The sequence below is a fragment of the Cheilinus undulatus genome, linkage group 17 (assembly GCF_018320785.1).
Source record: "Cheilinus undulatus linkage group 17, ASM1832078v1, whole genome shotgun sequence".
Classification (NCBI taxonomy): domain Eukaryota; kingdom Metazoa; phylum Chordata; class Actinopteri; order Labriformes; family Labridae; genus Cheilinus; species Cheilinus undulatus.
In genome coordinates this window covers 11,220,399-11,245,377 of record NC_054881.1, presented here as the reverse complement: position 1 = coordinate 11,245,377, position 24,979 = coordinate 11,220,399, and the positions used below count along the sequence as shown (strand labels likewise).

Here is a 24,979-nt window from a genome sequence, read left to right as displayed (position 1 = left end):
ATAACATCTACCTGTAGATGCTTTGATTGATTTACAGTCGGTGTGGTCGGTTTTCTAAATATTTGCTTTTCACATTGTTTTTTTTGTGTGTGTCTCCCAATGCATTTAGACTACATAACTCATATTATCTGCTGTGTAGGACCATTTTGTCTGAAACTCTAAACTGCTGTTGATTTGGCTGGGACTCTCTTGTAAAAGAGAATTTTAATCTCAGTGAGGTTTCTCCTGCTGAAAGAAAAAAAAACGCAAAAGTACATCTATTTTTTATCAAGGAGACTAAACAAGGCTTCAGACTGGACTGTTGGACGTTCAAAATCCATGATATTTCTCCACTTTGCATATAATCTATAAAAACAAGGGTTGTTAGGGTTATTGGAATTAATCATAATTAACTTAGATGCATAATTAGCTCACAACAGAAAAACTGGATTAATCACATGATTTATTTATCCCTTTCAGCACACTTTGGTTAAACCACTGCAGCATCTCCCTGCAGAATCATTCATGTAAAATGAGCCCACCGCTGTGCATTAATGCCTCCTTTCACCTTAAAAAACCCACAGACAGCTAAGTGGACAAGTCAGAAGTCTTCTGCATCTTATGTTGTCAAAAATAAAGCTTTTTACTGCCCGTCTTATTTCCATTTCAATCCATAGCAACTTCTTTTTTTCCCTGACTAAGAATATGTTTGCTTGATCTACTTATAAAAGCAGGACTGTTTCCAAACAGGAAGTAAATTACCCTTAATATTAGACAGCACAAAAATAAACAATGGCACAGAAAAGCAAAAAGGGAAATTCAAAAATGCAATTAAAATGATGCACTAGTTGCGATTAACAGTTTGATAGCCCTAGTAAAATCCAGAGCAGATTTGGAAGAGAGCATTCAGCAAGTATTTGCTTTAGGGATGCCCGATAATTTTCAATACTGATAAATTATCGGCCGATATTGCATGTATTTTACATATTTTTAGTATCCTGTTAATGAAATATTAACCGATAAAGTCCACTGATAATAAAGACGTTTGTTCTCTTTCTCATGAGACTACACATTCTGAAACAGAAGGTGGCGCTGCGGTACGTGACCTGCTGTAAAGCGCCAAAGTAGAGGGAGCGGCCTTTAAAGCATTTATTTAATTTTTTAAATTTATTTTTTATTTAACCTTCATTTAACCAGGAGAACAACCTCATTGAGATTAAAAATGTCTTTTTCAAGAGTGTCCTGGCCAAGACAGCAGCAACACAGTCAAAGTTACAGACAAACAACGAGTAAACATACAAGTAAAATGTCAAACAACAGTACACTGGAAGAGAAATCAAGTAATTGTTAAAACCAGCAACGATCAAACACATCATTCAAAACTTAAATTTAACAGTGTGGCCTAAAAAGTTAGCACTGTAAATAAAGCAACTACTTTGACTTAAAATAAAGACTAAAATATAAGGACTTTTTGTTGATTACACTCGACTGAAATCTGATTTAGTTTTTGAAAGTAGACTCAAACTATAGAAAAAAATGTGACTTAAACTAAAAGGCATTGCTGCCAACATTAACTCTGCTGCCCAGGCTGACTTTCAAGTCACGCTGCAGGATTGTTGTTGATGCATTACCATGCATGGAATTTAAGACATGTTAACACAGCCTGGAGGTGTTTCACAATATGCAAATAATCAGTGGAAACGCTATTGTTTTTTTTTTTTTTGTTTTTTTTCCTGTCATTGTGGACTGACTTGACTCCTCCTTTCTCTCCTCCTGCCTCTCCTCTCTCACCCACTATCTCCGCAAATCCATCTCTCTCTCTTTTTCACACACCTCTCACTTCTCCCTCAACTGCAATTCATTTTCTCACTTCGTCTCAACTCTCATTTCAAATCCTCTCTGCTTTCTCTCAAGATCCTCTCAATTTTTACCTTCTCACCTCTCTGCCTCCCTGTGGCATGTCTTTTCATCTTTGACGCTCTTCTTCTTCTTTTTTTATTCTTTGTCGTTCCTTTTTCAACGTGTTCTCCATACTTTTTTTTAACAGATGCCTCTATCAGCAGCGGAGTCTGCAGTAAATATCTGAACACGCATCTTCCTCTTCCTCTGCGGCCAACATGTCCCAGCTGCTCCATGTGGAGATTCCCAACTTCGGAGCCACCGTTCTGGGTTCCTTGAATGAGCAGCGCCTGCTGGGACACTACTGCGATGTCTCCATCCTCGTTAAAGGTTGGCACTGGGAAATCTGGATGTATTATTTAAGAAATTTTGAATAAAATCCCTAAAATTTTCTCGCTCCTCTGTTTTCTATCTTCTAGGCCAGGCGTTCAAAGCCCACCGGGCCGTTTTGGCTGCCAGCAGCCTCTACTTCCGCGACCTCTTCAGCAGCTCCACCAAGACCCAGTTTGAGCTGCCCTCCTCCGTCACACCTGCTTGCTTTGAGCAGATCCTCACTTTCTGCTACACAGGGAAGCTAACAATGGCAGCTAGTGAACAGCTGGTGGTGATGTACACAGCTGGCTACCTCCAGATTCAGCATATAGTTGAAAGAGGCATGGACCTAATGTTCAAGGCGAACTCCCCGCACTGTGACTCGCAAACAGCCGGGTCCTTAGAGGAGACGGGATCTGAGCCGCAGAGTCCTTGTAATAATGGGAATGGACTAGCTGTGGCGGCTCCTTTTGGGACCCCAGGGTGGTCTCCATCTCTGCTTATGCCGCAGAGAAAGATCAAACTAGAAGGTGGGGACCCCACGCCTCTGACGGCACCCTCAACGCAAAGCAAGAACTTCTCCTCGGAGCTGGGGAGCCGCCTGGCGAGGGCCAGTTCGCTCTTCTACACAACCGCAGGTGGAACTCAGATCCTTGGCGTCCCGCCTTACCACCTTCAAGGAGCCGGTGGGGGTGGAGCAGGAAATGGAGGTGGAGGAGGAGGAGGGGGAGGAGGAGGAGGAGTTGAAAGGTCCAGTCCTGGAGCATCCAGCCTGCCGACCACTGACAGCCCTACGTCCTACCAGAATGAGGACGAGGAGTTTGAAGAGGAGCCGTACGACGGGATGGCAGACGATGCCTACAGTCAGCTGTATGGACGCTCGGCCAACCCCTACGGGCGTAAGTGTTATATCTATGATTTGTTCAAACTGTGTGGAGTTTAGGTGGACTTCCAATATGACTGGCACCTTTTATAGAGAGCACTCATGACATTAGAATAGGGCTGGGTAAAATATCTAGTTTAGGATATATCAACATACTTAAAAAATAGATTAAGGGTAAACCAATGCTTTTAATCAACATAAATTATGTCAACATTTGTCTGGAAAAGAAGGCCTCTAATGCTAAAAGACTGTGTATGGTAATAAACACCAACAATATATGCTAATTGACCGCATAGAAATCTGTTGTAATGTTTCAACTAAATTGAGAACCAGGGTTCCTGCAGGCCCTGTAAAAGTCTTAAAAAGTCTTATTTTTACTAGTGAGAAGTCTTTCACCTTATAGTGCACCTTGACTTGTCACTATCCATTCTTTGTTTTCTAGTAGGGCTGGGTTCAAAAGATCGATTCTCCGAATAAGATCGATTCTTTTTTTAAAAATCCAATATCGATCCATAAAATCCAAAGATCGATCTTTTAATATGTGCCTTTTTTTTCTCTCCTGTCGGCTCCTCGCAGTACCAGTCTCAGACTTACGTCACTCACGCAGCCTGAAAGTTGATCAGCACTCGCTTTTAAAAACGTTTAGACTCTATTTCAAGGTTTAAATCTCACGCCCAAAATCTGGGCACGTTAATAATGCGAGCTGCACATCCCTTTCTCAAACGTAAACTTCCGCCGGTGCAGCGCGAGCAGCAGAGCTCTACAGGTGGAGAGCGCTTAAGCCGCTGCTGCTACAGACCAGGCAGACTCACACACACAATAGTGATAATCTGGGATGCTACTTTTAAGAGGGAGGAGCAAACCCCGACTGATTTGTGAAACCCCCCGTATGCGCCGCTCCATACAGTGTGCTTAATTTTACAACCCCCTATTCCTCCGTTTCACGCGCAAATAACACACGGCCCCGCTGTTTACAGCACAGAAATGACGGAGCACTCCGTCATTTAGAAAGATATGAGTAACAAACTCGCATCTCATGTAGATTTTCTATCAAGTTAGCATAATTTAACATTCACAATGACATACAATATATACATAATATGCTAGATAACATGATGCATATTTCTTTTTATAAGCATTGTGGGTCTTTACATTAAAGAGCATAGGTGTGTGTCTATAGAACACACCTCAGACAGCAGACAAACATTTCAGCACTGTATCTGAAAATGTGACTATTACTACTAGTAATATTTTTTAGTAAAATAATTAGTTAAAAATAATTGATCAAATTTACTTATTTTTATTCTTTAACAACAAGAGTTTCAACTTGGACTTGCAATAAGTGACTTATCTCTGTAAAAACAAACATGATGGAGCCCGGCAGCTCTGCTCCACTGAAGGAACCTCCAAACTTGACTGCAATTTGGATTTAAACACTACAAAGGCAGAGGTAAACTAAACAAAAAAGACCATATCCAGGATGTGCCAAATGGAGGTAAAATAGTGATGTAAATACTAATAGTTTAGGGTCAATTTTTGATGCAAACCCTGAAATTTGTAATAATGTGCCTAGTTGGAACATTCTTCATACTATTTCTAACTAAAGTTCTCTGAGAATCTCTGAAATGTAGAAGCAACATAGGGCTTTCTACTAAAATATCTCTACATGAATTGATACTGAATCGAATCGAGAATCGAATCGAATCGGGGCCTTGAGAATCGGGATCGAATCGATTCAGGAAACCAGTGGCAATACCCAGCCCTATTTTCTAGCTACATTTATTTTATTTTAATCCTTTTTTTATTGCATATGTTAAGATTTATATCCATCCATTTTCTACACCGCTTATCCCGTTGGGGGTGTTGGGTCAGGGAGGCGAGAGGCAGGGTACACCCTGGACTGGTCACCAGTCAGTCACAGGGCTGACATATAGAGACAAACAAATGCTCATATTCACAACTACGACCAATTAAGAATCACCAATTAACCTAATGACAGAGTGCCCGGAGAGAACCTATTCTTGCACGTGGAGAACATGTAAACTCTGCACAGAAAGGCCCTGACCAGGAAGCAGTAAAATTTGGGTTTTGGGTTGAATTTTTTTGATTAAACTTAAGTCCTGCTCTCAACGTTTTGAAACAACAAACTATTAGTCATTTTCTGTCAAATTAATAATTACTACATAGAAAATCCTCTTATATTATCTTATTTATTTTTAAGATTTATTTGGGGGCATTTTTGCCTTTTTTAGAGAGAGATACAGCAGTGGATAGAGTGGAAACAGGGATGAAAGAGTAGGGAATGACATATGATTAAAGAGCCACAGACCGGACTTTAACCTGAACCGTCCATGTATATGTGGTGCGACCTTACTACTAGGGCATCTGTGCCACATCAGATGGCTTATCAGGGAAATACATTTTAAATCAGACACTGCATAAAAACCAATGATGCATGAAAGTCAGTGATGCTAATTTAACATATCCAAGACAGTGATAAAGAAAATCCTCCAGTTCAATTGATTTATTCCAAGCATTTAAACTACTGCAGTTTTTGGTTATGAATCTCAGAATTTCTATGGTTAATTGCAATTGAACCCCTTTTTTGTAATATTTTGAAATCGGACAATTGGATATCGATTCATCTATGGTATTGATGTCTTTTGATAACAAGTGTAAAAAAGACAGACAGTAATGTTTAAATTTAAATTTGACTGTTATTCCATCCATATATACATGTGGACATACAGAAGAACAAACTGTTACTCTGGAGAGTCAGCAAAAACAAAAAGAACAAAACAACAACATTGTGATCAATATCAGAGGAGATCTGTACTATACTCAAAAAGTGCAATTAATGCAATGATGAAAATAAACTTTAAAGGTAGCATGTTAAGTAGAGGTGGGAGAAAAAACTGATTCTTAGATGCATCGTGATATGGAGGTGGAAGATTCTGAATCAATTTATAAATGTCCAATAACCGATAATCAAAAACAATTTTAAATATTCAACACTGTGGAATAGCAGTAACAAAAAGGTGGAACTCTGGCACACAGCGAGTAACAGCAAGATTTGGATTACCAGTTGTTCATCTATGAAAAGGACATTTTTATATTTGTAGTTTCAGATATGTTACAAGGAAAAGGTGCTGCTATCTTTGGTTCAGTTCAGTTGTAAATTTCCAGTTTACACACATCTTCCATTAGAGGATAGTGGAAATTTAATTTCTCTTTTTTTGTAAACACAAATGTAAAATTTTTATTATATTTGACACAGTGAGAACAACAGAAATGTAAAAAAAGAACATGTGCATCAAAATGCATCAATAATCGATTAAGAATCGAATCGTAGCACTATGAAATGTAATCAAATCGTTAGGTGCCTAAAGATTCCCACCTCTAATGTTTAGTGGACTTCAGCAGCAGGATGTTAGCTTTTCAACCGTGTTACTGCCTGTGGAATGAAGCTGTTACACTTTTGATTAAATAGAGCGATAATTCCTACCAGGTGGCAGGTTATCAGTTAATTTATTGATCTTAATTATCAAAAATTTTCAGGCAAACTCTGACGTCAGTAGTTTCACCAACTTTTTCAAATTTGCACAATTTTGACAGTGTTTTTTCCCCTTTTGGTAACAAATTTGACTAAAGCCTGCTCATTAAATAATGGTTTTATCTCACATGGAATTTGAGAACATGAAAAATTTTGACAATCTCAGTACACAGAACTGTTGCAAGTGTTTTTGTACAATTTCAACAGTGTGCAGGAATTGACTGCAATTTATGATAATTAAAAACTAGCCTTAAAGCAACCAATCATTGAAGTAACAGAGGTTTGATCATTTTGCAACATATATCATTCAAGAATACAGAAAATTTTCACAACTTCAATATATGGAAATATTATTGATATTTTTTGCATAGTTCATCAAATATGTAGGACTTTGGCTGCAATTCTTGATCATTAGAAATAAAGAAATATGCCCACTACTGGGTCTCTAGGTCTTCTCTTTAGGTTGTTGTGGTATTGAAATGTAAATCAATATTATTTGCTTCATCCTTGAGATCTAACATCTCAGCAAAGATCCAGACAAATAGGAGGAACCTGACCTAAATTTCGAGTGGTTTTGCAAAGGGTCTGAATTCGTATGTTAATGTCATATTTTAGTTTGCTTTTTTGTTTGTTTTTTACCATTTAAATTTTTTATTTTCTACAACACAAACAAGACATTACAGACACCATCAGAGACAACACAAAATTTAAAAAAGTTTTTTATTTTTAATAAATTTGCAAAATTTTCTAAAATTCTTTGTTCACTTTGACATGATAGAGTACTGAGCGTAGATTAATAAGAATAAAAATTATATTTTTTGACTGTAGCATCAGGGTGCAGCGTAAGAAAATTGAAAAAAGTGAATACTTTCTGAATGCATTTTATATCATGTATTGCTATCCGGCCAAAACAATATCAAGATATGGTTTGTGGTTTATATTACCCGGCCTACTCTGAAGCATTTTCCATTCTAAACCCTGCTAAAAATACAGCATGCTCTCTTCATTATACACAGTTCTACCTCACAATTGTACATAAATATATAAATAAATCATAGGAGTTCAAAGAAAACACTGATCAAATGAGCGAATGCTCAGTGTCAATGGCAGCTTTGCTGTAGTTTTATCTTTGTAGTCATGGAAGAACTGACTAAACGAATTACTTTCTCAAATGCCCTTGGCGTAAAGGAAGGAAATTCATCTGATACAGGCCGATCTAAAAGTAAAACTCTGCATGACTTGCAGAAACCATAAATACAGGGGTTTTTGGGAACATAGCTGCTTCTTGTCTGGATTCGTTACATATTGTACAAAAGAAAAATGGATGCACATTGGTTTCATCCTAGTTACATTATTTAATCTTTCATAAATCATGTATCCTGTGCTTTTTAAAAAAAGGATGTTGTGCCTCCAGTGTGTGTCTGTGTGTGTATGTGCATAAAGATAGCTTTATGGAGTTATGATTGGAGTGCATCGTGACCAACAACACACTCCTTATCATGGCTACAGCAGCCTGTCTGTGCTGCTTTTTGTTACAACACTTTCATACTAGCGCTCATCCTCCTATACTAGCAGGCATATATGCTAACACAGACGCACACACTTCATCAATCGGCTCTCTGCTCTCTGAAAGGCATCCAACAGGTTTGTCAAATTCTAGAGTTTCAGATATTTATGAAATCCTCTCTATCTGCAATCACTCAGAGCACCTCAGGGTGACATTGTGGGATATTTGAGACCCCTGCATGACTTGCCTGTGTGTGCCTTTGTGTGTAGATTTAAGTGTGAGTGCATGATAGAAATCCACACTTTGCTGTATACACAATGAGGCAAATGAGAGATTAATTTCTGTGTGTGTGCACGAGTTGTGTGCGTGCACATAAACACTCAGCTCATTGCAGAAGTTTGGGGGGAAACAGTTTTGTGAGTGGGAACCTTACACCCACCCAGCTTTGGATCCATCCCCCTCCAAAAGTCAAGCTGCTGATGCAGCATCGTGACTTAACTTGGATGCATCTGCAATGCTCTGAAACATTTATGAAACGCAACAAAGTTCTATGGGATTACAAAAACCAGCTTTAGTAATTGAATTTTGCATACATATAGAGAGTAGTATCACTGTTTTTGTCATTTGGGGTCTCATACATATATATGCATCCATACTTTCTGTTTCTGCTGAGTAACACTCAACCCGCTTTCTAAACTGGCTCTCTCTCTTCCTTTCATCAGTCCAGGACAAGACCGACATGGCAGCAGTGCCCTTGGCCTTGGAGAACCGCAACTGTGTGCTGATCCGCAGGGACCTGGTGGCTCTGCCTGCAAGCCTCATCAGCCAGATCGGCTACCGCTGCCACCCCAAGCTCTACACTGAGGGGGACCCAGGGGAGAAGCTGGAGCTAGTAGCTGGTAGGCACGCACATAGTTACACATGCAGCTGCTTGCACACATTTACTCTGTCACATTCAGAGGGGAACTTTCATGCTACAAGGTTGGGAAAGTAATTGTGCATGCAACCTTTGCAAAATTTACATCAAGTGGGTAATCTGAAATGACTGAATTATACGGAGCTTGGAGATCATAATAATGTGGAAATAGAAGGGAAATTAAAGGTATTGTGATGAGTTTCTAGCTTGTGTGAAACAGACTCAAAGTAATACCAATACCTGTTTATGAGCTACAAAAAAGCCATCAGACATTAGATTGATTTTTTCTGTAAGGCAATTCAAATATTTAACGCCGGAAAACTGTGCCAGGGTGGGGTAGGTGTCATAAGAAAGGTTGAGCCTTTTATTTTTCAGCTCAAAAATTCTTGATGAGTGTTGAGTGTGGCTATTTAAAGAAAGTAGGATGTCATTGAAGTTAAAAACTATATACAAATGTAAAGAACAAAATTAACAAAGAATCTAGAGGAAAGGCCACAGTGGCTCATGAATTTATCGTCTTGAGGAGATGACATACATTTTTGAGACTATGAAGTAAAAAAATCCAACCATTGTTTTCATCTTGGTTTACTGTAAATTTTTGACCTTACACTGTTTAAATTTACAATTTTAAAGCCTTTTTATTTTTGAGTTTCTAGTGTCAAAATGAAAGCCTTTTTAAACCTGGAAATTCCAAGGTTTTTTGTAAATTTCAGACTTTTTAAACTCTGAAATGCTGAGTTTGACTTCTTGTATATGTAGGACTTAATTTTATTGCCATAAAAACTGCAGTGCACTTTCATCAGCTCTCACAGACAGTAGACTGAGTTTAACTATATTAACACTGTACAACCTCATCATTAGATGCTTGATGCAGTTAGACTAATTTGCTTGGAAAGAGTAATGTTTTCCCCGAATAACTGCATAATGGCTCAGCGTCTCTGTGCACTGGTGCATATTTGCAGTGATTGGCCTACAACATAATAGGAGGAACAGTAAAGCTGTGCCTTTTGACTTATTCACAAAGTTTTAGAAATGTTTTAGTCTCTTTGAGAGAAAGTAAAGGTAGGGAACCACTGAATTAGAGCAAAGAAATTTAAAAATAACAAAAAATAGCAGCTTTTAAATAGTGGGCTATAATTTGGTTATTAATTATTGCCCCCTTTACTGTCAAAGGTCCAAAGTTGTGATGATAAGTTGTGACTGTCTGAAGATAAGTCAACTCCTTCATCTTCAACTCTTGGTTTTAGACCAAAATGTTTAACAGAAACTGTTTTTTTTTGTTGTTGAAAACAAAGCAATATTTTGACAGTGGTATTATTCTGGGGACAGTGTTTCTCAACCAAGGAAAGGGGTTTTACAGTGGCAGCCATAACAATCCTCTAAGTTAATATTATCAAATGTGTCTAAAAACTCAGTTGATTGGTTTAAGTCTTGTCGTCAGCATAGAGAGCAATGTGTGAAAGTTCACAAAAAAAATCATATCTTTCAAATAACAGGTATCCCTATGGGTAAATTCCTGCCCCTCTGCTTTTCAGTCTGTTTATAAATGATTTGGTCAAAACTTGTCCAGAGGCCAAACTCATGCTTTATGCTGATGACGCGGTCATTTATGCTCCTGCTGAGTCACCTGGCAAGGCAGCAGAGATTCTAACTGAGTACCTGTATGAAGTCCAACAGTGGCACTTATCATTATCAGGGACAAGAGTTGGAAATTATGCTGCTAAATGTTGTGTATTTTATACACAACATTTAGCAGCACAATTTTGTTTACTCAAAGGCCCAACCAGGTACAAGAGTTGGAAATTAGCTATTGCTGTGCACTCTCTGTGCAGCACATCAGCAGAAACGATGTAAAACTGCATCAACCCTGTTAAACTAAAACAAATTCAATTCAGGTAGCATTTTGTCTCGGGGCTCAGAAAATAAACTAAGTTGAAGTTCCTCGAGTTTGAAAAATAGACGTTGCTCAAAGATGGCTGTGTGAATATGAATATGAATAACTATGCAAGACTGCACTGATTACCTACAAACAAGCAGCATATGTTAATATTTTTATGCAGGATTAAACCATGTATTAAAGCTTTAATTGGCCCATAAAAGGAGGCAAAAGGGGGTGACAAAAATGCAGATTCCAGTAGGGGTGTTAAAAAAGGCAGTTTTCTTAATCCGTCCAATGTTGATACACAGTAAGACAAACAACTCTGCAGTTATAAACCAGAGAAATACACATAACGCTGGAACAAAAAAAGCAGTTAAAAATGTACACAATAGTCAAAAAAATTATATATATATATAATTAAACTGTTGCCTTAAACAGTCAGGAGTCTAGTAAAAACTTAATTTCCCCCCAAAAAGCATTAAGCGTGGTTTTTTGCCTCTTTTTAATAAGAAATGTTGTCCAGGTCTGATAAATCGGCCTCATAGCTGCACCCACACTAAACTGGCGGTCGTCGTTTACAGTGTTGCGGTACAACCAAACTTCACCGATAGCTACTGCCACTTCTTCTTCTCAAATGATTCTGATTGGTTTGGTCATTCTTAGACCAGGAACAAGTGTATCAACACTGAAGCTTTGCAAGATTGATCCATCTGATGACAGACATGACACCTGACCAATCCACTGGCTTTGCATTGTTAAATATAAACATTGAAATATGTATCCTAATTTTTATTTATCCTTTATTTATGTTTATGAAGAGATAGAGATATCTTTCATAAAGGTATATAAGTTTACAAACAGTTAGTTAAAACAATGATCAGATCAAATAATACTATAAATATACACATAATCAATTAAGCATCTCAAAGAAATGCCCACTTTGAAAATGAAATCAAAGAGAAAACATCAATGACAAATAAACACCACAAAGTAATGCTGCTGCTGTCTTGTCCTGGACACTCTTGAAAAACAGATTTTTAATATCAATGAGGTTTTCTCCTGGTTAAATAAAAGTTAAATTTTTATGTACACAGAAAAGAAAATCAAAAAAATATCACAGGGAAAATTAAAATTAAAAAAATAGAAATGAATTTAAAAAGAAAGTATAAACATAGATAAAAAAAATAACCATAAAGAAATGTAAACAGAAAATAAGGATCAAAATGTGAACATCAAAGGGAAATAAGAGAAAAAAACAAGTAAACATAAAAAAAATATATAGATCACAAAGAAATGTAAACAGAAAATAAAAAAATTAACATAAAAATAAATAAAAGAATAAAATAATATAAACAAGAATATATACTCATCATAAAGAAATGTAAACAGAAAATAAAGATCAAAATTTAAAAGAAGAAAATGAAAAAAGCATCTAAAAATATTTATCACAAAAAATGTAAATATAGAAAATAAAAAGCAAAAAGCAAAATATACATTAAGAATGAAATAACAACAAAAAATACATATACACCAATCTGGAAAGGTAAATGTTAAATTGAATTAAAAAATAATAATTCAAAACAAGAAGAAAAATAAACAAAAAATATACAAAAAAGAAAAATATGTTTAACAAAATGTTTAAAAAAATCAAAGCAAAAATAAACATAAGAAATATAAACATTTCAAAAAATGTTGACATTAAAAGCAGAAATAGAACCATCAAAAAGAAAGATAAACATAAAAATAAAAACACCATAAATGAATATAAACATGAAAACTACATTCCAAATAAACATGACAATTTAAAAGGAAATAAAAAAAAACCCTGAAAAATATAAGAAAAAGAAGAATAAAAGAAAACACATATTGGAATAAAATATATATACAACAATTACAAATAAAAGTATTGAAGAGGAATACACACATTTAGAGATTAAATAATTATGAAAATTATCATCTAACTGAAATAAGCATTAAAATTAAAAGAGATACAAGATGAATAAGTAAAAAAATCATGAAGAAATTCAAGCAACTCCACAGACTGAACTATAAACAACAATATCAGGTCTAAACAAAAATAAGTATGAACGGTATTTAATCATGTATTATGATGAGTCAGGGACATTAGAAATAAATAAATAGAGTCAACAGAATTAATAAACCACAAAAACTGGTATGTTTCTGGGTATAAAGTTGTTAGAGATCATCAGTCGTTCTAATGAATGTAGCTGCCTCACTATAAAGAGCACAGAGGTCAGTAATGCTCTGTTCTTTATCCTAATGAACCACCTTCACTTAGCATATGACCCACATTAAACTGGATTCTGATTGGCTAGTAGAGATTGCTCCTAAACCACATCACAGTCAGTGTCAATCTGTGCAGGGCTGCAGAGCCTCGCTGCAGAGATTGAAGACCGTAACAGAAGGACAGCCATCTCTGCAGTGATCATTAATCAGGCCTTTATGTTGGAGCGACCAGACAGAAGTCACTCTGGGGTAAAAAGCATATGACAGCCTGCCGGGAGTTTGCCAAATGGTCCCTTACAGGCCCCTGAGAGCGTGAGGGAAAGGATTATTTGGTATGATGAGACAAAAAAAAGAAGCGGATGTCTTTGGTGTGACTGCCAGATATCGTTCTTGGCAAGCAGACCAGAAACTTTCAAAGAGGCCCGGTGCTGCTCGACATGTACCCGTTTTAATTCCTACGATGGAGCATGGCAGAAAGTTTAATCAGTTTAGTATTGGATCATTTCAGACTAAATAATACGCTCTGAATCCTTCTAAGTAAACTTTATGTATGGAGAATGACCCTAAGATACGGCACGTGCGGATGCAGTTGGTAATCAATCAAAAAAACTTCAGATTCAATCATGTTATTGGATTAAACACAGAATGACACAAATTGGAAATACAAGGGAAACAAAACAGAAAGGTCAAAGAAATGCTTTAAAAGAATTACAAGAAACTAATTTAGCATTTTGATGTTTGTACTGCCTTCAACTCTGATTTGTCCTTAGTTTTATGAGACTACTTTTGGCAGCTGAAGCTTCTTTTAAACTCCATAAAAAGACTAATAAATTCCAAGTTCATCAAACAGAAAAGGTGAATAGGACCAGGAGAGGAGAGACAATATTCAAGTCTTCAAAACAGAGTTGGTTTATCTTCTTTCTCCTTCTCCAGGTACACAGGTGTTCATGACTCGAGGCCAGCTGATGAACTGTCATCTATGTGCTGGAATCAAACACAAAGTCTTGCTCCGCCGCCTGTTAGCCACCTTCTTTGACAGGTGAGAAGCACAAAAAAAAGCAGAACAGTTTGTGTTTAAGGACCTACTGTAAGATTAGTGTAGTGCGTATGACTCCAACACTACTGCTGTTGTCACAATCCAACTTTCACACTCCATCTGTGGCCATGTTGTGCAATGCGGTTGGTTGTGTGTGTGTGTGGGTGTGTGTGTGTGTGTGTGTGTGTGTGTGTGTGTGATCTCATGTAAATCTACTGTTATGTGCCTGTTCCTGACTGCGCCCCCTGGTGTTCACCTTACAGAAACACTTTAGCTAATAGCTGTGGGACAGGGATCCGTTCTTCTACTAGTGACCCCAGTCGGAAACCCCTGGACAGCAGGGTCCTGAACGCTGTCAAACGTAGGTGACACACAAATATTTCTACAACCCTGGTTCCAAAAAAGTTGGGACACAGTGTAAAATGAAATAGAAACAGAATGCAGTGATTTGAAAATCCCATAAACCCATATTTTATTCACAGTAGAATTTAAATCAGATGTTGAAAGTGAGACATTTTACCATTTCATGAAATATACTAGATCATTTTAAATTTGATGGCAGCAAAACACCTAAAAAAGTAGGGACAGGGCCATGTTAACCATTCTGTAGCACCCCCTCTTCTTTTAACAACAATCTGTAAGAGTCTGGGAAGTGAGGAGACCAGTAGCTAGAGTTTTGTGATAAGAGCGTTGTCCCATTTTTGTGTGTTGTACAATTCTAGCTGCTCAACTGTGCTGGGTGTCTAGCAGAAAAATGAAGAGTGACTGGCCAGATTATTTGCAAATATAGTCCATCGTAAAAAATGGCAGTCAAAACTGACAATCTGAGGCACTTTGATGTGATAAAAATCCCTTATTTAACAAGGATTTCTACATTGTCTCATATTCTGATGAAGACTGAGTCAAACGAGCAGACGTCCTTGTTAAATAAAGAATTTTAATCACGTCAGAGTACCTCGGATTTTCAGTTTTGACTGCCATTTTACCAGTGGTTCCCAACCTGGGGTCTGGGACCCCCTGAGGGGGGCGCCAAAGATCTCAAGGGGGAGTCTTTTGGTAGGAAAAACATGCACAGAGCCATTTTCAGTTAAGAGATGTTGATTTTTGGCAATTTCTTCAATACAAGTAGGCAGAGGGCTCCAACGAAAAATGGTTAGGAACCACAGCTAAAGACTTTATTTGAAAGTAATCTGGCAAGTCACTCTTAAATATTTTGCTGTTTAAAGTTTGTCCACCCATCCTGAGGAGCATCTAATTCTGGTTACATTTTTGACACCTTGTAGCACTCACCCTCCTCTCTCTACGTCAGTTCTGGGTCTTCTTTGCCAGATTTTTTATTCTATAATGCGCCATATCTTTTCTAGTGGTGAAAAGTCGTGACTGCAGAAAGTCCACCTCAGCACCTAGACTCTTCTTCTGCGAATCCATACTGGTGTGATTGATGTGGTGTGTGGTTTAGCAGAAGAATGCAAGGCCTTTCCTGAAAGAGCCGTTGCTGTAAAACCTCTGTATACTTTATCACTGATAGTGCTTTTTCAGATGTTGTAAGCTGCCCATGCTGTAGGCGCTAATGCAACCACATACCATCAGAGATGCAGGGTTTTGAACTGTGCACTAATAACAAGCTGGATGATCCCTCTCCTCCTTAGTCTACAGGGCCCAGAGTACATCATTTCCAAAAAGAATGCCAAATTTTGACCACAGAACAGTTTTCGATTTTGCCTCAGTCCATTTTAAATGAGCTTAGGCCCAGAGAAGACATCAGGGTTACTGGATTGTGTCCACATATTGCTCCTTCTTTGCATGATACAGCTTTAACTTGCATTTGTGGATCCTCTGAATCTTTTCATATTAGTTACTGTGGATGGTGGGGTATTCAAAGTCTTACACTGACGAGCACTGAGGAGCATTTTTCTGAAATTGTTCCACAATTTTGCAATGCATTTTTTGCAGTTTGTTGAACTTCTGCCCATCATTACTTCTGAGAGACTCTGCCTCTCTGTAAAATGCTCCTTTTATAACCGGTCATGTTACTGGCCTGTTGCCAATCAACCTCATTAGCTGGTTTACATTAGTACAATTTAGTTTTCCAGCCTTTTGTTGCCCCGTCCCTACATTTTTTTAGATGAGTTGCTGCCAACAAATTAAAAAATAGTTAGTTAATATGGGTTTATGAGATTTACAAATCATTGCATTCAGTTTCTATTTACATTTTACACAGTGCCCCAGCTTTTTTGGGACTGGGGTTGAATTTTTCATTATATTTTTTAAATGCACATTCATCTGCATTGATTTGTTGTCCTTTCTTGCAGTCTACTGTCAAAATTTCAACCCTAACTTCAAGGAGAGTGAAATGAATGTGATCGCCGCCGACATGTGCACAAACGCGAGGCGCGTCCGTAAGCGATGGCTGCCCAAGATCAAGTCCATGCTGCCTGATGGCATGGAGGTGTACCGCGCAGGAATGGGCATGGGTGCTGCTGCTGCTGTGGGTCTGGGCTTGGCCCTGGGTGCCCCTCAGCCAGGGTTACCCCTCCCCTTTGATCACGATTTCAAGTCCTTAGAGCAAAGGTTGTACCCGGATCGTAAGGACCCTCTCAGGACTCATCAGCCACTGACGGAGGGCAGCCCCGGGTCAGGAGGAGCCAGCGGGGAGGCTGAAGGTGAAGGTGAAGGAGTAATCCAAGAGGATCAGGAGGAAGAGGAGGACGAAGCCGGGTTAGAAGGGGTGGACGGATCACTGGGGGCGCCATCTTTGATCCCAGGTGCTGATGCGGGCGGTTGTGGTGACACGCCTCCCGAGCAGGAGGTGGAAAGTTTTGGACAAGGTTTGAGAGTGAACGGACAGTGAACGCCTCTGTGAAATCTGTTTAACACCGCTTTTCTTTTTGCTTGCTCTCTCTTACTCTAACATCTCGCCCACCACTCTTTCTTCTCCTCCGTGCTTCCTCAACGGGAATTTTCAGCACAAAAAGCAGCGCTCCTAGGTCTTAATATACAGGAATTTTTGTCTCACATGCATGTGCACACGTGTACACAAACTGATAGAAAACACTGGAAGTTGAAGGAGACACAGGCATGGCATTCACACAGAGAGAAAACAACTCGATCTGCTCCACCCTTTTCTCCGTATATTCTGTGTTTACTCAGTATTTCTGCACCCGCAGCTATTTCACAAAGGCCTGATAGCAGAACAAATGGCTGAATGATTCATCCTTCAGTTCAATACAAAAGCAGCAGCTGCTTCATGGGCACTTTATGGTGTGTGGTGTTATGATTTAAAGTATTTCCATTTTCTTGGAAAGTTGTGTCTTAAAATAACCTTTGTAACCTTGAGAAGAGCAGATCAGGGACTCTCAAGGGTCCGTTTTGCAGTCTTCGACCTCTTTTGTTGACTATATAGAGATATCTATCAAAGATTGTATTGTCTTATTATCAAAGGTCGTGTCCTTTATGAACGGAACAAATGTCTTTTCCGTTAAAATTGCATTTTTGTGGTAAAGATTAGAAAAGTTTTTCCCCGAATCCTAAATACTTTGCTGCAGTCTAAAAAATAATCTATCACATGGCGTTGTTTTTCATGCATTTTACACCCCGAAACAAATCAGATTAAATAGTCAATGTGATGCCTGTGTCTGCTCCAGAACGCCTCCTTTGAACTACCAACATACATACACATTAACAGTTCTCACCTTAGGATACTAGCCTTTAATATCTGCACCCATGCATTGAAAACACACCTTCTGAAAAAAATAAAACAGTGCTTTTTAACTTTGAAAATTTACTTACGCCATCCTGTCTTGGAGATACAGAGAGACATGAGCAACATGCATTAAACCCGAGCTTGCATGCATGAAAAATGAAAGAAAACAAAGCCACAAACCTGCATTGAAATAAGAAAACAGCTACTGTTGCCTCGAGTTACACCATTAATACACAAAAAGGACTTTTCCCACCATTTTTAACCAGGATGTGACATCAGAAGCAACCTGGCTTTGACCCAGGATGGACTGTTTTGACACAGTATCTATGACAGTTTCCTTTTTTCTTAAGCAGAGCGTGCTGTCACCATGAGTAAAGATGACTGAATACATGGTGTTATAAGGAAGTGAAAGAGAGAAGCACTGTTTCACCTTAATGCAGTGGTTTGGGCCTGCTTCCATCTTGTTTTTTTTGTTTCTATTTCTCCCAAGGGGGGGTAAATTATTGAATAAAACCAATAAGAGCAATCTCTGCTGGCTTGTCGCATTTGCACTCTAAAAAAAGGTGTGAAACTAATGCAAATGTGACTGTACTAAAGACTGAAACTGTCCTCCACATCACTGATTATTTATTTGATGCGAGGGCTGTGGGTTTGGAAGGAGAAAAATGGTCTCTAAGACGATAAATGTTCCTATTTTTTTGGACGGGGAGAAAGCAGAGTGGGTCTAGCAGGGACTTAAAACCTGTATTTTCTTTTTTTTGATATCTGTTTTCATGCTTTCTGCCTTTTGTTGTCTGTGAATTGGTTTTAGGAGATACACTGTTGTATGTATTTTGTTGTTTCTGATCAGTGTCAAAGCACATTGAATAACCCCAAAGTTTTTAAAGCCACAAATACTTTTAAAGTGTTCAAATGAATCTGTTTATTTCCCACAGCAGAAATTCAAAGCTAAGCTAACAACCGAGCAAAAAAAATTTGCATATGCCCCAATCTAAATTGGATCTTTTTGTTTATGCGTCAGTGCTGTGCAACTTGAAAGTCTGGGTCTGATTTTTCTCCGTCTGAGAAGCTTTAAGATGTCCCTGCACAAGAAACACAGGGTTATAATTGCACTAGGTAAGAATTAAAACGTTTACAGAACCTTTTTTTTTTTTTCTTTAGAAGAGATGTGATCTGTCGTCGATGAAACAGGGCTGTAACAGAGTGGCTGAGGTGATGAGTGAATGTAAACTGTAGCACTGCTTTGACTAAGTCGAAAGCTTTTGATATGACACCTTTTCTTTTCCTGAATTGTAAATTCTTCAAAGAGGGCCACATTATAACTTTAATTTTACTGTGATTTTATTTTATTATTATTTTCTTTTCTAAGCTGATGTGAACAAGTCTTCCGATGTGGAAAACACCATCGTGAGTTATCCTGGTATACAGAAAACTGAGCGAGACCCTGTATGTGTATATATATATATATATATATATATATATATATATATATACACTAAAAGATTTGAAAAATTATTTCCTCCTTTTATTCTGAATTTCTTCAGCTTCACGTCCTAAAATTGCTCAGCTTTTAACCTTTTTTGAAAACCACAGGAATGTGGAAACGTTTGTTTATTTGTCAGCTAAAGTGAAAGTCTTCCTGAAATGCAAACATTATGGAAAAAGGTTGTCCAACTTTTCAATTTTCTTTGCCACAGCAAGATTAAAAATGACAAAATTTCAATTGCATCCACAAGTATAGAAGCCTAAAAAATCTGCACATCTACAGTCATGTATTTTACCCACAAATTAAAAATTTGAGTCCTTTGAAATGCAAGCCAACTCCCCTACGATGTCTTCAAACAAGCACTACCCGGAATAAACAATGCATTTTGGGCATTTAAATACCAAGCAACTGCATCATAATTATAATACATTTATTTGTATAGCACATTTAAAGAGAAAGATTTACAAAGTGCAGAAAAAAAGGAACAGACTCCAACCAAGAGATAAAGACAGCAAAACAACACACAAACAACATCAAGAGAACTCAACCTCCTACGACCCAGTGTCCACATGTGATGACATCAGATTTTTTGGTTCCCTGCACCAATACTTGGAACTTTGCGCAACTTAGACCTGTTAGCCTCATTTGTGGGTGATTTGTCTGCCATCTTGTGGTCGCAAAAGCACATTACAATTATCAGTGTACATTCACAATGGTCACCATCCTTACCAAAATGCACTACAGTCACTCTCAACACAAAACTGGTCAAGATACAAAAACTCTTAAAATTGTACGATGGAAATGTGTTTATAGTTTGATATGCATGCATTTTTGACAAGTTCTATTGATATTAACAGGCTACAACACCACTAAATGCACATACTCGTTGACATTAGGACTTTATTTAATGATAATATAATAATGCTTGGGAAGACTGGAAAGAGACCAACAGCTTACAAGTGAAAGTGAGTAAAATGTGTAAATATATTTATTTTCCAGGCTTTTTCAAACTCTGTTTTTGCACCAGTTCAGTCGAATTAACCGATGTCCTTATATGAGGACATCATTTAAAAAACTGCTTATTGAAACACAAAGTTGAGCTTCACTAGGTCCTACTAATTCCAAATAAAGCTCAGGTCTCAGGAGGTTAAGGTAGAAGAACCTAAACTAAACAAAAACCCAACCTACATATGAAGCCCAAACATTATTACCCAGACATCCTGAGATTATTAGTGCTAAAACATCCTGAGACATTATAAGAATTAAGACATCCAAGTCATCATAAGGACTAGGACATCCCAAAATATAATGGGAACTAAGACGTCACATGACATCATAGGAACCAATGATTACCGGCCAAATCAGGAACCCAACTACAAAACTTGGGACCGAAAAAAAATCCCAAAGTAATTCAAAGATAAACTATAAGAATAAAAACAATTACAATACATCTTCAGGGGCAAGATGAACCTGAATTAATTCCCCACTGGTGGAAATTTGGTTTTCCCAACAGCTCACAATAGAGGGCAAAAGTACTCAGCTATGTTCCAAAGTAAAGAAAGACTGTGCCTATATTTGAATACAAGATGACTAAAACAGGTACAGTTTTGCTTGTTGAAAGACCTAGACCAGATTTTAAGAGAAACACCCGGTATTGAGGTGAGAGAGGGGCTGTATTTCCAGGTAAACTTAGGCATCTAAAATAATGATTATGATGCTAATATTAATAGTGTAATGTGCAGTTAAAGAGTGAACAGATCAAGACTACCTGGTAAGGGAACTCACTTGCCTGCATCTTATGCAAACAGCCGCCCATACATGATCTCCGTGGCTGTGAGTCCCACGCAGTGACGCTGCTGGAAAAACAAATGAATGGGGGGGAACTAGCCATGAGTTGAGAGGCTAGTGGAGCATTTTTAACCGCTTTTCTCCCTTTTTTCTCCCTTGTTTTGTTATAAGCATGCTTTTGAAGGTCACAGTGATATACTCTAAGACAAATAATTCCTGCAGGGTGCTGCAATTGAAAGATTCGAGATGAAAAGTTTTAAAAGTCGTGATGTGTCGTTTGCGGACGAACTGGTTTAAAGGGCTCCTTTTACAAGAGTCGGCTTCTTTTTTCCAATGTTTATTGTTGTTTTAAAGAATTAAAGGACAAAATTATACCAAGCCATTCAGGAGCTGAAAGACCAGCTCATAATACAGAGTGGAGACAAAAAATCTGGATCCATAACGAGAGCTGAAATTCCCATCACTCCAAGCAAAGCTAGACGAACATAAATATAGCCAGGCTTTTGTTTATAAAGAGAATACCTCAGTTTACATCAGATGACAAGGAATGCAAACATCCCAGATCTCCGTAGAATTCAGTCATAGCTATCATATAGCAAATCATTTGCATGGATTAACACAAAGCATTAAGATTACAACTCGGTATCCACATTCCCAAACAGCTATGAATCCCTGTGTTGTGTAAACAAATACATTAAATAGCTAAAATAGGTTGGTGACATTTTGGTACTGTAATTTTATCAATATATTTGTATGCAATTTAAACAGTATGCTGAACTTATCTTGCAATTTTTGGTGATTTAGTACCAGATATTTCCCAATAAATCTAAAACTGTCTGATTAAAGCATATTGCTGTTATGTCCAGTATTTAATTTTACTTGTACCATATCAAATTGTAGTATATTAGTGTTGTGACACCCCTATTTTAGGATATTGTTATTCCTAAGACATTGCCAATTTCTTTATTTGTATTTTTTTATTTTTAATTTAGACAGCGTGGGGGAGTTTGCTTGCATTTCTGATGATTAAAGTCAAGACATCTCCTAATATTGACTGCCTAGGACTTGTTTCTACTTGTATATTACCAAAGTTAAGACTTCTGGTTCTGTGTAATGCAGTTGTTTTACAAGCTGCAACCTAATACGGCTGTGAAACAGCGCAGCAAGCATACCATGCGCACTAAATCAGTGCGTCTGAACAGGTTGAATTTGCATGGCTACCCTTTTTACTCATCAAAATGGATAAAGAAAAAACTCAAATTAGAACAAAGCAGGGTTGGAAACTTTGATGTACTCCACTGTGGCTGTAGAGAGGTGTGGAGCAGTGCCTTAGACTGTGGCTGTGTGGGTGTGGATGTTGTGATGTGATCCGTAATGTTCCTATAAAGGTTTACTGCAGACATGACAGATTTTTCTGCTTAATTTCCACCCTTCAAAAGCCTTTTCTTAATGCTACGTTTGTCACTTATTTTCATGTTTTTGCATTCGTGTTTAAAGGAGACGGTTTGCTGAAAGCGACATTTTTAAAGCTCCTGTGTGGGAATTTGTGATGGCTGTAAAATGGACTGAAATTAACAACAATAATTCATCATGAGCTATAAATCAAAATAAGACCTTAGAGAATATTTCTGCAAAGCTGTCTGAATGCCTGTATGTGCTGCTGACGGGGGGTAGGCGTCAGATTAAATTTGTCCAACATTAGATTTACCACAGCAAAGATTTTAAATTCATTGTATGCATATAGCTGTCAAAAGATGAAAGGATGAGATTTTTTAGGTCAAAAAGTAACTTAAAGAAGGGATAAGATGTACTGCTTTGTCCATAAGGGGCGCCAAAATCAATGCAAAGTTCCTCACAGGAGCTTTAATTGAAACGGCTAACCAAGCAAAAAGTTTTGATTTATTGTGTAACTTTTTAATACTGTTCAACCTTCTAATTCCAATTAAAATTTGGCTTTTTTAAGATAACAATTTTTGAAATTCAGCCTCATAAAAAAATCAATTCCCTTTTGTACACTGTTTGTCTGCCTTACAGCAAAATAAGCCTGGCTTCAACCCAGACAACAAAAAAAACTACCAATCTGTTCTTTTTACTCCTCTCCTTACGGTCTTTTTTCTTGTGCAGGGTGAATTTGAACGTAAACAATGTTGCACTATAAACTGAGATATTCTCAGAGAATGTCACGGCCAACCCTTAAGCTCTGTTTGGGGTGGTTTAAAGAAAAATGTATCAAATGTTATGTAATTTTCCTCATACCTTTGATTGAAAGCAGTATCTCCTTCTAAGCAAACTTTTATCTTTATTTTGTGTCACCTGGATGATGGGTTAAAATGATTAATAAGGTGGAAAAGATGCTATTTTCACAAACATTTCTTTGTAAAAACCGCTCTGTTCATGCCCCATTACTGTCACAACTGTAAGCACGGTGGTCTTCGGTGGATGGATCCTGAAAACAATACATTTATATGCAAAGAGACACTTGTATCATAAACTGCATGCCACTCAGACACTCACTCGAACCCGATGAAACCTCTGATCTTTATGCACCGTGTATTTTATGCTGAATAACTGTTGTCACTGTTAGCAAACAAACCCAGTGGGAGTCTACGAGAGGGGCCGTGTCTTTTTACCACACGCCCCGGCCTTTTCATGAATGTTTGATTAAGTCAAATCTATAAAGTAGTGATAAAGAGTGGATACAATGCTTAACTACCCAGATGAGTGTGCAGTCCAACCTGCAGCAGACTCAGAAAAAAATGCACTAAAAGTTTGTATGTATGTGTGTGTCCTTGAAAAATAAACGCCAGCACTTTAGAACTACTTAGAAAAAAACGTCAAGAGTGGTTGAGGGGTAAGGAGAAAACTTTTAAAGCCATGTGTTCAGAGCGCTGACAATCAGAATAGGAATGAGACCCAAAGTGCATTATGGGAGATGAGACATGACTTGCTGTGCTCTTGCTGTTCGCTTCGTCTTTCTCCGGCTTTGCTTTGGTCTGTGCGAGCTTACTTTCCAGAGTGGGGGGACGTTGTGTTGCCAACGCCGGCCCTTCTTGGTTTTAAGTGTGTGTCTCTGCAACAAGGACTGATGGGACTTTTGACTGACTCCTTGGTGCTTCATGAACAGACGTGGACTGTATCTGTTATGCTCTGGTAGGCGTGGATTTGCCGAGCCAGGCGGCAATCTGGGATGGGACAATTTCAGTGTTGATCCTGCTCTATGTTTCAAATGAAAAAAAATGTTGAAAATGTTTATGCGCCTTCTGACTCAAGCATCAATAATATATACAACGGAAATGCAAGTTGCCACTTTTGATGTTGCATAAGAATCTACCTTTCATTCCCGTCATGGTATCTGCCATCACCAGTTTCAGTTGTGTAGTCCAGGAGTACCTGATTTCTTTAAATGCAATACAGAAAAATCTGCTTTCTAATAAAAGTCCTTACTTCACCAAATACTGCCTCCTGCCTCTGTTTCCTTTAAGATCATTTCTTTAACATGGCAGAGTCTGAACTTTCCAGTTCCACTCATTTTAAATGATGCAACCTGCATTCTTGTAATGATGGTACCAAAGTTTAAAAAAGCAGTAGATTTCTCTCAAATTCAACCAAAAAAGACAGAGTTAGAGGAATGACAGTCTCCCAGATTCATAGGTCTGCAAAACTGGACTATGATCGAAGACACTGTCTAAAAGTTGCCCATGTGTTTGTGCAGTTTGTGTACACGCTGGAGACAGATCACAGTGCTTGCAGTGGAAATTCAAAGATTGACTAGAGAGGAAGCAATCTTCTCC

At 37.9% G+C, this 24,979-nt stretch overlaps 1 protein-coding gene across 3 annotated transcripts in view; it reads left to right on the top strand.

The window, feature by feature from the left end:
* LOC121524876 (nucleus accumbens-associated protein 2) overlaps window positions 1–24,641 on the top strand; it is a 72,437-nt gene extending 47,796 nt beyond the window's left edge. For all 3 annotated transcript variants that reach the window (XM_041810421.1, XM_041810420.1, XM_041810422.1), the window contains 6 exons: window positions 2,027–2,208; window positions 2,298–3,089; window positions 8,856–9,032; window positions 14,109–14,214; window positions 14,475–14,572; window positions 16,524–24,641. In XM_041810421.1, coding sequence (XP_041666355.1) covers window positions 2,097–2,208; window positions 2,298–3,089; window positions 8,856–9,032; window positions 14,109–14,214; window positions 14,475–14,572; window positions 16,524–17,062 — 1,824 coding nt within the window. In that variant the 5' untranslated portion in view covers window positions 2,027–2,096 and the 3' untranslated portion in view covers window positions 17,063–24,641. The remainder of the gene's footprint in view (window positions 1–2,026; window positions 2,209–2,297; window positions 3,090–8,855; window positions 9,033–14,108; window positions 14,215–14,474; window positions 14,573–16,523) is intronic.
* Window positions 24,642–24,979: the final 338 nt, after the last annotated feature.